Source organism: Leguminivora glycinivorella, chromosome 5 (genome assembly GCF_023078275.1).
Source record: "Leguminivora glycinivorella isolate SPB_JAAS2020 chromosome 5, LegGlyc_1.1, whole genome shotgun sequence".
In the NCBI taxonomy this organism is placed as follows: domain Eukaryota; kingdom Metazoa; phylum Arthropoda; class Insecta; order Lepidoptera; family Tortricidae; genus Leguminivora; species Leguminivora glycinivorella.
In genome coordinates this window covers 7,536,892-7,552,737 of record NC_062975.1, presented here as the reverse complement: position 1 = coordinate 7,552,737, position 15,846 = coordinate 7,536,892, and the positions used below count along the sequence as shown (strand labels likewise).

General features: G+C 37.6%; 1 protein-coding gene across 1 annotated transcript; it reads right to left on the bottom strand.

Annotated features, from left to right (window-relative positions):
- Positions 1-307: 307 nt before the first annotated feature.
- On the bottom strand, positions 308-9,283 carry LOC125226618. The gene is made up of 6 exons (XM_048130650.1): positions 9,150-9,283; positions 8,299-8,365; positions 3,741-3,904; positions 2,849-2,982; positions 1,278-1,427; positions 308-567 (listed from the first exon to the last, which is right to left on the bottom strand). The coding sequence occupies exons 1-6, from the start codon at positions 9,205-9,207 to the stop codon at positions 463-465; spliced, it is 678 nt and encodes a 225-aa protein (XP_047986607.1). The 5' UTR covers positions 9,208-9,283; the 3' UTR covers positions 308-462.
- Between the last annotated feature and the right edge of the window lie 6,563 nt (positions 9,284-15,846).

Here is a 15,846-nt window from a genome sequence, read left to right as displayed (position 1 = left end):
GGCAATATCGCTTTAATTTTGGCGTCGGAGAAATGCCATTGCTACGGGGCCGGGGTGGCTAGCCGAATGGCACAATCGCTCACGAAACGCTCACGAAACGAAGCGCTAGTAGATATCTATCTCTATCGCGCTTGCGTATTGGCGCGACAGAGCCAGCGGCGTATCGCTTTCGTTTGGCGTCGGAGAAATGCCATTCGGCTACGGGGCCTGGTCTAGACATTTGGGGTGGTAGGTAGCAATTAAGAGGAGGCGAGAAACAAAAGAATACAATACATGATAATTTAAAATTAGAATTATAATAATTATAAGTCCGTTCCATACAGTATTTTTTCACGACATTAAGTTTTCTTTGTCATGTTATTTATATTTAAAAACCTAAATCATTAGTTTTAAATCAAAACTTTTAATTAGAATTAAATATTAGTAAACCAAAATTATGTTCTCTTTTTTCTTCACATATTGTTATGAAATGAATGAAAGTGTAAATTTAACCACCATTATTGTAGTGCCCATAATCAAATAGTTCGAAGGTAAATACTTCATGCCACTGCCTCTTTGACCACGACCCTAAAACAACACACACATAATAATATATGAGTGTGCACGGGAAAACGTCCCACTTTATCGATTGCTATAAAGCCGCTTTGTCAGTTTATTCATATAAATATACAAGTAAATCTCGCCTTAATGGTAACCGACAAAGTGGGACGTTTTACTAAACACACTCACATATCATTTTATTAAACTCTAAATACTCAATGCTTCCAAATCTATAATAGTTATTTGTTTTACGAGAAGGTATACTCAGCTGTCGTTCAGAGCCTGGCAAAAGAGTAGGTAAGTCTAAGTAGTATATTAAAAAATAGTACCTAACATCATTCATCAATCATCATCATCGTCGTCATCATCATCCTTAGTGCCGTCCCGCTTTCTTGTTACACATATTGATTGGAATGAGACAACACTACAATCTTGCTAATTTTTAATTTCTTCTCTTTTTGACTGTAATTTTTTCCTATTTCTCAACATTTATATTCAACCAAGCGAAACGTTCGCTATGCTCGTTGTTCTCTTTACACAAATTTGATCTTGACGTGCTGAGTGCTGACCGGACCACGGTTGATTGCGGTCCGGTACCTACACACGTTACCGGTCTGACACATGTCTTAATCTAGCTCTCTGTCAATCCATTTAAATCGAATTCTGTTAATCGAAAAAAATAATTTTTGAATTTTGAAGTCGCCACCTCTTATTTAAATGGTAAATTAAATACTTACTTGTGCCTTTTTTTTGCATATATTTGCAGTTATATTAAATCCACGAAGTATGGCCTTCTTACATCCTAACATCTCAGATGCCACTCGCTTTTCTGAAAATATTTTTTCCACGCATTCTCGTACTTTTACGGCATTTACGCATTCTTGATCCTGAAATAAAATAAGATTGCTTTGTTTAAGACTACAGATACAGGAGGGGTCAATTCTCCATACAAATCTCGACTATTTCCTCCCTGGATTTTGAAAATAGAGCAATATTTTTTTCATCAGGCATTTTTATTAAAAATCGAAATAAGATGTCATATATTAAAGAAAAAAAATTACGAGCACCACCAGTGGTGACGGCCGGATTCGAACGCCGGCGTCTTTAGCAATCCGGGCTAACGCCATGATCTCAGAGCCTTAGAGTTGGTCAAAGACGCCTAGTCTTACAAAGATGACATATAGAAGAGAAATTTCGACGGCTTCCGCTGTGGTGAGGTGGGTGGCCTAGGGATTCGAATCCGGCCTTCACCACTGGCGGTGCTCGTCATTTTTTCTTTAATATAATTATGACATCTTATTTCGATTTTTAATTTATATATAGTAGTGTGACTACTTAAAAAACACAAATCAAAATATTTCTTAAAAATAATTTGATTTGTTCCCATAGTTGCGTAGGCATTTCTATTATTTTTATCTGTGTCGGACCGTTTAGATTTTTTTGATATTCTTATTTTTAAAGACGCCTCAGCCCAAATTTCCAAAAACGGCCTTATTAATTATGACGCAAAAAAAGGTGTGGTATTCTAAATTGGTAACAATTAGCAAAAAAACGGTCGGACCGTTATTTTATTGTTATTCAGATTCTCAAATTTCGTTACGATTGATTAAGTTTTGAAGGAGGAAACAGTCGAGAGCGGAACCTCGATTTTAAAGACTTTTTCGCAATTATCTTTTAACAGAGTTGTTCGGAATGGATAATTTTTTTTCGATAAATCTAGTTAATAACACTAGTATATTCAACTAAAATTCCCAAATTGAAAGACTTTCCATTTTAGCGTTTTCGCTCCTGTAGCGTCTTAACTGACTCGCTTTGATGCAGTCTAATGGCCCATAACGGGCTATCTATTAGTGAGAGCAAGAAGGAGATATATATTTTTTCACTGCTGCTGCTGCTTATGGGACGGCCTTGCCACGCCCTGTTTAAGATGTTAAGGTAGTGGGTTGTAATAGTTGTAACAGACTCTCGCACCGCTCTACGATATCGCATCGCGGTGCAGTACGATAGTCTCTAGACACTTTTAATAGGCTACTTGCCTCCCAGTCAAATCAGCTTCTTTTTAAGAACTGTCAAAACGAATTTGAACGAATTGCTAATATGGAATTTATATGAAATTGAATCGAGTGACGTCACAGTCAACTCAGTTACTTTTTATATTAAATTTCTACCTGACTTATAACTTAAATAGAAATTGGATTTAAGAATAAGTTCTGTTTATGTTTTTCTTATAATAATCTGATCCTTTATTTCGTGCATGGTATAAAATATTTTATTTTAACTGGAGTCAATTTCCCTCTATCCAACATACCTCGAATCGCAAGGCGCGTGTACCATTGCGTCCAAAATGGGATTTTGCTCCTTCTGCTGTCAGCTCTGGATCAAATCCAAGTTCTTTGTTGACACATTTAATCAACTTTTGATCCATTTTATACGTAAAGGAGCCTAAAATGAATTAAGTACTTTAATAAAATATATAATTAATTTTAATTTAGTCTGTACTATCAGCTGCAAAAGTGCGTGGCGAATTTATCAATGAATTCATTCATAATTTCTCCATGCACTTTTGCAGCTGATAGTATACATACCTACTTGCCTATAAGTTTCACTGATGAAACTTCTCAAATGTAATTAAATACCTATAATAGGACTTAACAGAACAGCAGTAGTTACGCGAATAGGATGCATAATATACCTACATAAAATATTAGTATTAGGTATCACCATATCTTATTGAGTTAGAAATCAAAACCTGAGGACGTGGGGTTGTTTTCAGCAAATGCGAGTTCTCAATTGATGAAGAAACTCAGAGTCAAAGTAACAATGTCACAATCGCTAGAATCGCAGCGTTTCATTCGCATCCTAGCTCTCTCTCTCCATAGCTCTTCCGTAATGGCGTGATAGAGAGAGCTCTAGTCACATCTCGGACACTGGCGATCAAATATATGAAAGAGGCGCGTTCCTTTCCAGCACGTGTAGGTGAACGCGTACCATGCTTGTATGAGTGAAATATGTCAGGTCGACTGTTCGCGTTTTTGACAGGCGGTAACTGTGAGGTAACTGTGAGGAGGTGGGCGGCACTTTCAGCGGGGAGCGGGAGTGGTCATACTTTACGATAGTACTCTTTATTATACTGTGTGCTCTAGTGGAATAGTAGCTACGCGACGAGAGCGTACCAGTTCTTGCACGCGGTCTTTACTTACATTGTTCTCCCTTTATTTCATTATACACTTTCAGCAGCACAGATGTCCCTTGTGTAGTCGAGTTCGCGTCTTTGGGTTCTTCGTTACATAATTCTAAAATATTCACGAAACCAGGAGAATCTTGACTGTAGATTTCTGTAAAACTGTTGAGTTTTTGGCATGATCTGAAATCATACAGTATGTGATGCAATATACCTACTACTTAATAGTTATTTGTTATACAAGGGGGCAAAGTTGTATTTTAAGGTGGCTCGCTTAGGTTACCCGAAGCTCAGGCTGCGTTAGATGGCGTTAATCTTCAAATTACCAGTCTTATTTTTTTTGTGGAGTCGTACAGGCATTTATATACTTTCAATTATGCTTCGCGAACATTTAATATTAAAATTGACTTATTACAACAAACATTCAACTTCTCATTGTAACGTTAATCCCCTTAATGTAGATAAATTTACTATTTTACACTATTTCTAAGTACCACTCACACATACAAACAGTGTTTTTGTATTCCTTCTAGTCGATAATTTCACGCGGCGACAGCTTGTTTAAATAGCCTTGCGGTAAATACGTGCCATCGCATGATTTGCATGGAAGTACTGGGTTCGAATCCAGGACTTTTTCTCTTTTTTTTTAATACTACGTCGGTGGCAAATAAGCATACGGTCCGCCTAATGGAAAGCGGTCACCGTAACCTATGGACGCCTGCAACTCAAAGAGTGTCGCATGCGCGTTGCCGCCCCATTAGAAACTTGTACACTCCCCTTTGCTGCGTGTGCACAGCAAAAAGGAGTGTACAAGTTCAAAGGAGGGTTTGGGTTGCCGACGACTCAAAGGACAATAGACGGAACAAATTAGTTCCGTAAGTCCTCCCGTCGTCAGCACCCCACAACCTCGTTGAGCTCTGGCAGCCTTACTCACCGGCAGGAACACAACACTATGAGACACTATTTTTTGTTTTATTATTATACATAAATGTATATGTACTCGTACAGTAGTTACTGAGCGTTTTCCACAAAAAAGATTAAAAACCTATTCTCTTACATGGTAATAATTTTTATTATAGGTTCGTCGAACTCAGAATTTCTAACATAATTATCCTAATCTGATATTTTTAAAAATTCCAAAAAAGTATAGATAAAAATTAGTTTCTAAACTACGATTTGAATAATTTTTTTTTATAATTGTTTATTTTCGATGGAGCAAGGGTATTCAAATCGCTTTTGAAATCTTAAATTAGTAAATGAAAATGCAATAGTTAACTGAGTAACGTAATGCTTTAAAAACTCAAGTGGACTTTTTTTATCTAAGGAGTAATTTCGATAAAATATTATATTTAGCGAGGGTATTAAAAGTTGTGTTTTATATCTCAACTTAATAAATAGAAAATCAAAATGACAATAAAAATATCAATAGGTTCTCTAAGATAAAATTGATACCTTCGGCTCTCCATTCTTGCTCGGTCAATAAAAAATACGAAATTTATATCCAAAAAAATACAAAAAGTTAATAGAATCCTGGGAATCGAACGCACCTTCACGGCGTGACAGACGACTGTACACCAACGACGCCATTACATAACACGCTGTTCCCGACGAAATTGGGCTATACATAATATAATTAATTAAATATAAATAATAATGTCAAATCCATACTAATATTACAAATGGGAAAGGGTGTGTGTCTGTTTGTTTGTCCGTCTTTCACGGCAAAACCGGAGCGACGAATTGACGTGATTATTTAAGGAGATTTAGTTGAAGGGATGGAGAGTGACATAGGCTACTTTTTGTCTCTTTCTTACGTGAGCGAAGCCGCGGTCAAAAGCTAGTTTATTATAAATGGGAAAAGCTGGTTACTCTATAATCTGAAGTGGAAGAATTCGTTGTTTCACCAAAGATAATGTGTGTTTGTTTGTTTGTCCGTCTTTCACGGCCAAACGGAGCGACGGATTGACATGTTTTTTAAGTGGAGATAGTTGAAGGGATGGAGAGTGACATATGCTACTTTTGTCTCTTTCTAACGCAAGCGAAGCCGCGGGCAAAAGCTAGTACAGCACGGGTAGCATGGTCGCGCGATAGACGATAAAATATCAGGCCGTCCCTGTCGCACTATTAGTAAGTGCGATTATAGGGACGGCCAGATGTTTTATCATTTATCGCGCGACCATAATTGCCTGCCTGGACCAGATTATATTGATGATAATTATTATTTGTAACCATTTAGTTAATATTGTCTTCAGTTACCGCGATAGTTACTCATGAAATAAAAACTATGAAAATGGATTAAATCGCGTATAATGAGTTTAAAATTCATCCCGATGTTTCAAACACTTTACAGCGTTCGTGGTCAACGGGTGACTGAGGAAAAATTACAATGTGCAAAAGCTACCCATATTCTTGTATATACCTAACCATTTAGTTGTTGAAGAAAAACATTCACACAACAATAACATAGGTCAACCAGCTCAGTAAATGCAATACTTTACTAATACTATGCCCACACTATGACCTATGTATAATGTATTATACCAGACGTGTAATATTTTATTTTATCAACAAAGGCATAATAAAGGATTGTATTGTATTTTTGTATGAAAATAAAAAATAGGAAAGCAATATAGTAATAGTCAAATATTCCATTAAAAAAATAAAAAATACTTAATAAATCCATAAAAGTTCAAATGATTAAAAAAAACTTCGGATTCGAACCCACGATCTTCTGCATCATAGTCAGTCGTTTGACCGAGACGCCATTTCGATTTACATTAGCAGTGTCGAAATACACGATATGTATCTTTGTTGACAAAATGCGTCATTATTTCTGAGTCTGCTTGAGTTAACTAAACCAATATCTTTAAATAATTACTTGTCAAGAGCCAAATGTCACTGATGACAATGTCAACTAAAAATGCGCGAAATATGACGGCTCTGTGTCTGTACACAAAATTTGGCACGCACATTTACGTAAAATTAATAAAAAATTCACAAGGATTTGTCCATGATTTCTGTATGAAACAATGTATTTCATTCACTACCGCGACGACGGAAAATGTATAGTAGATGTATGCGCATATTTTTATTTAGTTGTAGTGTGCGGTGACTAAATAAATGGTAGATGTTTTTTGTATGGAAAGCGAGCCACCTTAACGCCGAGTGTGGAATTAAAAAACGAGCAAGTGAAAGGATTCTATAGTTGAACCACGAGCGAAGCGAGTGGTTCGAGAATAGAATCCTGAACTTGCGAGTTTTTTAACACACGAGAAGTAAAATACATTTGCACCCGAGTGTAACACGAAACTTTTCCCCTCACTATAGCGAGGAAACTAAAACGCAAAAAATGCGTTTATCACTGCTTCCAGTAGTTCCACAGGTGGTAAATCGTCTTTATTACTAGATTCATCTACTTTTATCAATTTTAAAGCAGTTAATTTGACTTTATTCAAGGTCAAATTACTTTACCCACTAGTGGATAAAATGCGTTTTTACCCGCTGGTATTGAAGGACAAAACACGTGTTTCCGAGCTAGTGAGGGGAAAATAATATTATATATGCAATTTTGTAACATTACTGATGTAGACTAGAACATAACTCTTCAGCCACGCAAATTTCAGCTATTAATAAGTATGCCCAGAATATCCAGACCAGAGTAATCTAGACCAGTGGTGGGCAAACTTTTTTCATTGGGGGCCAAAATTTGAAGGAATTTTAGAGGAGGGCCAGATTTACAACATAAAATGCATTTGTTTCTGCAGTTATGCAGCGCTGGCCATCTGGCCATATTTACCATGCAAGTGTCTTGGTTTTAACTTAATATAATGTGTGTAATAAACGAAATTGAAAAATTAAATTGAAATCACTCATTATTTTGAGGGACTGGTAGCGGGCCGTACTTTGCCTACCACTGATCAAGACCTTGATTAGACCATTTATTTATTTAATCCTCAGTTTCGACAATTTGACCCATATTGTTAATTGGCAAATATGAATATTAGCGCCATCTATCAAAGAATCTACCAAAGGTGTGGCGCCATCTGAGCGAGACAAAATTTTTCTTTATGATTCCGAGGAACGTTTTTTCTTTGTGCAAGGTCTGAGGACAGTGAGTGTTCGGTTCGTGACAGTATGTCTCTTGTCAGGATTTCACATCCTAATTCATCAGTTTCAGTTCCAGCCCTTTTCATATCATGAATAGTACCTACCTATTGCCCTATGTATATTATGTGCTGCAGTTATTATTTTAATATCCACTGATTCCACTGTAAATAACTGAGGACATCGATATTTTTCCTTCCTCGTAAGTAGATACATTTTACAAGCAACTAGCCATTTAACTTCTTTCCTTGTCATAAATGTCATTAATTAGGTAATAATCTAATAATATATTAATTTTATTTATGTCTTATCTTTTATATGTATATTTTATCTTAAGGTATTAACAATAAATTTATTAGATCTAAGACCTAAATATTTATTAACGAGTTCCAGTCAATGGTTTTCGTTAGTTTACATACAGTATTAGCCTATTAGGTACCTATTTATAAGATAATAAGTCATGTGATACTTACGAAAGAGGTGTTGGTGCTACTATAGGTGGAAGAGTAGTTATGGGTGTTGTACTAGAATCAGCCAATGCTGTAGAGAACAAAAACTTTAAAATGTTAATGAAATTTATCAACTTAAGTCACTAATTATTTTTGAATATCAGCATCCCCCGTCACATATATTATGAATTCCTATAGTGTATCTATAGAAATATGTAATTCATATAAATATGTGCCTACTTATGAGTAAATTTTCTATATCGCGACTGCCAGAAAATAAAATATTAGACTATATTTTTATAATTTGAAACAAAAGAGAAATACTAAAACAGACCCTGTAAATTACTACTGATTTCTGATATTAGTTAGACCTAAGCTGTACCTAATTGAATACCATCAATCATTTGCTTAACAGTCATCTAGATTCTAGATTGTAATACCTGAAAACTGACTGTTTTCGAATTTTTATAGGCCTCCTAATATATTGCCTCATAGTCAAATCAGCTTCTCTTTAAGAACTGTCAAAACGAATTTTGAACGACTTGCTAACATGGAATTAATATGAAATCGAATTGAGTGACGTCACGGTCAATTCAGTTACTTTATATATTTCTACCGGACTTATTAAATAAAAATTCGATTTAAAAATAACTTCTGTCCATGTTTTTCTAATAATTATCTGATGCTTTATTCCGTGCATGGTATAAAATATCTTATTTTAAAAACAGTCTTCAAGTTCCCTATTTTATTAAAAACGGTGGAAAGTCATCATCCTCCTTGCGTTATCCCTGCATTTGTCACGGCTCATTGGAGCCTGGGGTCCGCTTTGACAACAAAAGGTGGAATGTGTTATAAATATAAAAAAAACTACTTACCAAATGTGGCTTGGCAAACTATGCTGAGAACAGCGAAACAAAGTGCCCGTTCAAACATCCTGACTCGAACAAGCCAACGCACTAACTGGCCAGCTTATCCTGAACATTTATTTTACACTTATCCACAATATTTTATTCTGTATTGTTTCCGCAAGTTATGCGTATGCGTGCTTTATTCCATATATGGTAGTATGAGGGTACCACCAAGGGGGAAAACATCTTCATTACACTCGGGATAGAACCCAAACGGGTGCGGTTGTTTAGCGACGTATTAATTAACACGTCCAGTGTCACCCTCTGAATTGTAAACCTTACACTGGACAGTGAACGCCTAAAATTCAGAAAATAAATTTTATTAAGACTTCTCATAAAACACAAAATTAAACTTTTGAAAAAAAAACCCCGACCGCGACATAGTGGACCGATTTGCGTTGTCTGCAAGTTCAATGTTTTCGAAAACAGAAGCTTTTACTAGACCTATACCACACCTCGGACACTGGCGATCAAATATATGAAAGAGGCGCGTTCCTAGCACACAGTCTAAGCTCGTGTAGGTGAACGCTTACTATGCTTGTATGAGTGAAATATGACAGGTCGACTGTTCGCGTTTTTGACAGGCGGTAACTGTCAGGTAACCGAGAGGGGGTGGGCGACACTTTCAGCGGGGAGCGGGAGTGGCCATACTGTACGATAGTACTCTTTATTATACTGTGCCTATACCCATTTTTATGGATCTCCTTAAGATAGTTTTGTCCAATAGCCACTTATAAAAATACTAGCTTCTATCCGCGGCTTCACCCGCGTTAAATTCTAACGCCGTGTCTTGCGTGGGCGACGGTCGCGCGATCGTCGCGCGACCGTCGCCGTCGCGTCTCATACTTCCATATCGATAAGGTTTGATTTCGTATACGTCGCATCGCCGTCGCGCGACCGTCGCCCACGCAAGCCACGGCGTAAGAGAGCGCGCACAAGGGCAACTGTTGTCGGCGACTTTTTTGTCGCGACCATGGCCTAGTATGAAAGTGCGCACACGAGGCGACGCAACTTTTCATACAAATACGAAAGTCGCCGACGCCGAGCAACTGTTGCCCCCGTGGGCGCGCACCCTAAAATGCGGAATTCTCCATACAAACTTCCACCCCTGGGAAGTGTGGGGTTATAAAGAGACAAAAAGTAGTACTACGTCACTCTATCCCTTCAACTATCCCCACTTAAAAAATCACGTCAATTCGTCGCTCCGTTTTGCCTTGAAAGACGGACAAACAAACAGACACACACAGTTTCCCATTTATTAAATTAGTGTGGATATTATAATCTGAAAGAATCAAGTTTGAAGTTAAGCGACAAATTTCATTATTGAGCAACATTATAATAACCACAGTGAATCGGTAAAATTGACTTTTTTTGGTATTTTGATTTTCGCTCCTGAAGATGTTAACTGAGTACGTTTGTATGGAGAACTGTTAGTCCCATTCCCTCTATGTTTTGCCAAATTCGAACCCTACTAGGTGTCCACGAATTACTTAACGAAATAAATACTACAGCCTGCAATGAATAATATCCTGTATTATTCGAAATTAAACATGTAATATCATCATGATATATTTTGTTAAACCAGATAGTATATAACAGAAGTTAAAGCCTTGATCGTACGAGCAGCGCGATATAAACCTGTCGTCAAATTCCTTGTAGTGGTATCAGAGCGATATGAGAACTTTCTTAATTCCATATTACTGCGGCTGAGTCTCGTTGTCAAGGTAGGAGTTGGGTGGTAAATCTCTGTCGTAGTTTCAGTTTCGGTTTCGGCCTCGTAGTCTCGTAACATATTCTCATTGTCAAGGAACATCACACCAGTGCCGGAATCCGGATCTTCCGAGTCGGGTCCCAGGCTCGCGCCTAGCAATTCTGGCTCCTCGCCAAAACCATGCGCCCTACCCTTAACACCAGCGATCTTAGCGTAACCGATATTGTAGAATATCTTGTCCAGGAATCCGGTCCATCGGAATATGTAGAAGAGAAGTGCGAAAGCTAATGCCGTCATGATACAGTCTCCTGAACCTCTGTTCACAGGACATATGCCCCCTCCTGTACCGCACAATAAGCATTTCAACTTCGACGTCAACATGAACACTAAGCATACCGGCACGAGTGACAGCATTTGAAGGAGAAATGATATGAAATTGTACACCGTTTGCAGGACCATCTTTATAAGATTTTCTGCCATTAGCAAAATAGTCATGAATATACGAATAAATACCTGGAGCAGGCATATTATGCTCTGGATCAAGGCATTCAGTGCTCGACACATCTTGATTGATTTTGGGTCGTCGGTAAATCAAAAACAAAAGGTATAATGTAATGATGAATAGAATTAACGAAGCGTAAAATTTATGATTATAAACAGGACACAGGAATATTCTAAAAGTCAGATATGTCACATACTTTCAGTAGTTTCTGTCAGCAAACGGCCATAAATTAAATATCAAGTTTGATACTATCATATGGAACTGCATGAAGTCTATTTCTGCTAGCACATCACATTTGGCTTTGGCAGATGTTTTTTTTATATCATTCATTTCATATTATGTATGAAGTTATTTTTCTTCGGCGCCAATAAACAAGCGCGTATCTACACCAACGGAGTGATTCAATGCTCTTTCACCAACCCATGATATCTGTATACTGCCTATTTGGCAACTGCAAAATTAGGGTTTTAATACCGTTTGGTAGCCGAAAATTTCGTAACCGGCTACGAACCGGGAATCTTGATTCCCATTTTGTAGCCGGTTTACGTATGGGGCCAGCGTAGTACCGTTTGGTAACTAAGTTTTGTAACTGGCTACAAATTGGGAATCAAGATTCCCGGTTCGTAGCCAGTTACGTATTGGACCAGCGTGGGATGTTGTCGCCGAGAGATGGCAGCACTGGTTGACGTCGGCTGACGTCACATCCGAGCAAGCAGAGCTGGGCCGACGGGTTCTCACGCCACCGAGTTGACGTGGAAGGGAGAACACCGGCGCGCCTCACTTTGTACTGGACTTCGAGCGAGAACGGGTCTTAGTTATTACTTGTACATTTCTGAATAGAAAGTGATTATATATTATTTACCAATTGATATTCGTGCCTTTTATTAATATCAGAAGTGCTCGACCTGCGCCATGGCGCCAAAAAGGAAAAGTAGGGAAATAAGTCGTAAAAGTAGAAGTAAAAATAAAAGTTCTCATAGAAAACGTAAACGTAAAGACAGTTCGAGCTCGGAGTCAAGCACGTCTCGAAGCAGTTCGTCGTCAAGTAGTAGTAGCAGCAGCTCTGGAGACAACAGGCGACATCGGCGGAAAACCAAGCGAAGTCGTAAGCGCTCCGAAACCGTGAGTCAGAATGCATTATTATCGTCGGTCATTCCAGAATTTGATCCCTTGATTGACGATATATCTATGTGGCTAAATGTTGTTGATGCTAATGCTCGGGCTTTCGGTTGGTCAGATAAAGTAATTAAATATCAGGCGTTACAAAAGCTTCGAAATACTGCAAAAACTTGGTACGATTCGTTACAAAAAAACCGTACGTGTTGGACTTCTTGGGACTGGAAAGATTGGCGCAATGAAATGTTAGATACGTTCCAAATAAATAGAAATATGTTCACATTGTTATCGGATTTAATGAGTGCTAAACCCACGGAGTATGAGTATGAGTTCTACTTCCAGCAAAAAAGTAAGATTGATCGGCTGCGACTTGCGTTTAAAGAGAAGGATGTGGTTTCGATTATAGTAGGGACAATAGGCGATAAAAATATTTGTACAGCGGCAGAGGCGGGCAATTTCCAATATTGTGAGGAATTAGCTTCATTTTTACATGGAAAAACATATTCGACGGTAGAAGCGAAATTGTTAAATAAAAATAATACAATGAATGTGACACATAAACAGCAAACTTCTCGGTCTAACAATGGTGGGTCGGTTTTTAGAAAAATAGAACAAACCAATAATCAGGGCTCTGTTAGTATCGACCATTCGCAGACAAGAATTACTTGTTTTTCTTGCGGTGAAGTGGGGCACAAAAAGATTGATTGTAATTAAAAAGACTCCATTAAATGTAACTTTTGTCAAAAACCGGGACATTTAGAGGCGGTGTGTAGATCCAAACCGAAAACAAAGACCGAGAAGTCGGCTGAAGTGAAGTTTATTAGTACGTCTAATACGAAAGAAAAATTTTATAAAGATGTGTATCTAAATGATTGTAAACATCAAGCTTTTATTGATATGGGCAGCGCGTGCTCATTAATGGAATCGGATCTGGTTGCAAAGTTGAAGTTAGTACCGCGAAAGTTAGACGTGCCGGTTACGCTCACGGGATACAAAAAAGAGATATGTAGTGAGGTTACGGAAGTAGTATCAGTGACGCTCAAATTGGATAAAGTTCATTTAGAGGTGGATTTTTATGTCATAAACGAGTTATCTGGATGTGACACTTTAATAGGTAGAAATTTTACCGAAAATGAAAATATTATGTATACCAGAGTGGGCAACACATTGATGTTTCAACCAATTACAAAAGAACAGATTTGTTTGATTGAAACATCAATGTTCAATGCCGATAATGCAGAACATGTACAAATTCTAAATAAACTTTTTACAAAATATCCGAAATGCGTAGCAAATGACTTATCCAATTTGGGGGAAACATCATGCGTGGAGCTCGACATTGAAGTTACTACGAACAAGCCTGTATGTCAGCGACCATATCGTATGTCGGAATCGGAAAAGAAAGTTACACGCGAAATAGTTGACGATTTATTGAAAAACAATATAATACGTGAGAGTAACTCACCGTACGCGAGCCCGGTGTTATTAGTTGACAAACCCAATGGCCAGAAGCGATTGTGTGTCGACTATAGACAATTAAATAAAATAACTGTAAAGGAAAAATACCCGATGCCGATTGTTGAAGATTTGATAGATAGAATGCGCGGATGTAAATATTTTACATCATTAGATCTAAAGTCTCTGGATATTATCAAATTAAAATTAAAGATGAGGCTATCCCCAAATTTGCGTTCATTACATGTGATTCAAAGTATGAATTTTTACGGATGCCGTTCGGAAATTGTAACGGACCGGCGGTTTTTCAGAGATTGATGGACACGGTACTGGGTAAACTTAGATTTGGACGAGTTATATGTTTCATGGACGATTTATTAATAGCGACAGAGACACTAGATGAAAACATACAATGTCTAGAGTCAGTTTTGAGTCTTTTACAAGAAAATGGTCTAACAATTAATTTAGAAAAATGCAATTTTTTTCAAAACAAAATTAACTTTCTCGGATATGATATATCGGGCGAGGGCGTCCGACCGGGCACGAAAAAACTGTCAGCAATCAAAGATTACCCAATACCTGAAAATGTCCATCAAGTTAGGCAATTTCTTGGTCTAGTAAATTTTTTTCGAAAATTTGTCAAAAACTGTGCAGTTTTGTGTAGTCCTTTGACAAAACTGTTAAAAAAAGGCGTAGCCTGGGAATGGGGTGAAGAGCAAAATAAAGCTGTAAACGCATTAAAACATGAGTTATTAACAAACGCGCTGCTTACTATATTTGACCCCAAATTACCGATAATTTTATACACTGACGCGTCTCGTGATGGAATCGGGTGTATAGTGGTACAAGTTACAAAAGATGGTGAAAAACCGATTTATTTCTATAGTCGACAGACAACAGTCGAAGAAAAAAAATACCATTCGTTTGAACTCGAGTTTTTGGCCATTGTCGTGAGTTTGAAGAAGTTTAGGCATTATTTGTTGGGAAACGAATTTAAAATCGTAACTGATTGCAATGCGGTGCGGTATACTATTATGAAGCAAGAAATTAATTCGCGAATAGGTAGGTGGGTACTACAAACACAAGAGTTCAATTTTGAAATTATACATAGACCTGGAACGCAAATGCAACACGTGGACGCGCTAAGCAGAAATCCAGTTGGTAATTCCGCGGCCCCTGTTAATGAAAGTGTGATGGCCATAAATGTTTTAGAGTCTGATTGGCTATTGTCAGTACAATTGCAAGATCCGTGTATATGCTCAATTAAGGATATCTTAGCGTCAGGCGAGGCCGAGTCGCATAAACAAATTTTTAACAACTACGAATTGCTGGGAAATAAAGTTTACCGTAGAACTGAATATGGTAGGAGATGGTTAGTACCTAAACAATGCATATGGCAGGTGATAAGGGCTAACCACGACGATATAGGGCATTTTGCTGTAGACAAGACGATTGAACGCATAAAAAGTAAATATTGGTTTTCTCACATGAAAAAGATTGTAACAAAGTATGTAAATAACTGTGTTAACTGCATTTACAGTAAAAATGTTCATGGAAGAAAAGCTGGTAAATTGTTTCCTATACCTAAATATGCTAGGCCGTTCCACACCTTACATATAGACCACTTGGGACCCTTCGTGAAAACCACAAAAAGGAATACCTACTTGTTAGTCATTGTTGATTCATTTACAAAGTTCGTTTTTATAGCCCCGGTGCAAAACACTAAAAGTAAATGCGTGATAAATGAATTAAATAAGATCTTTAAAGTATTCGGAAACCCCAAGAGGATTATATGTGATGCGGGAAGTGCGTTTACATCTAAAATGTTTCGTGATTTTTGTATTGAGGGAAAGATTAGGCAACATGTTATAGCTACAGCA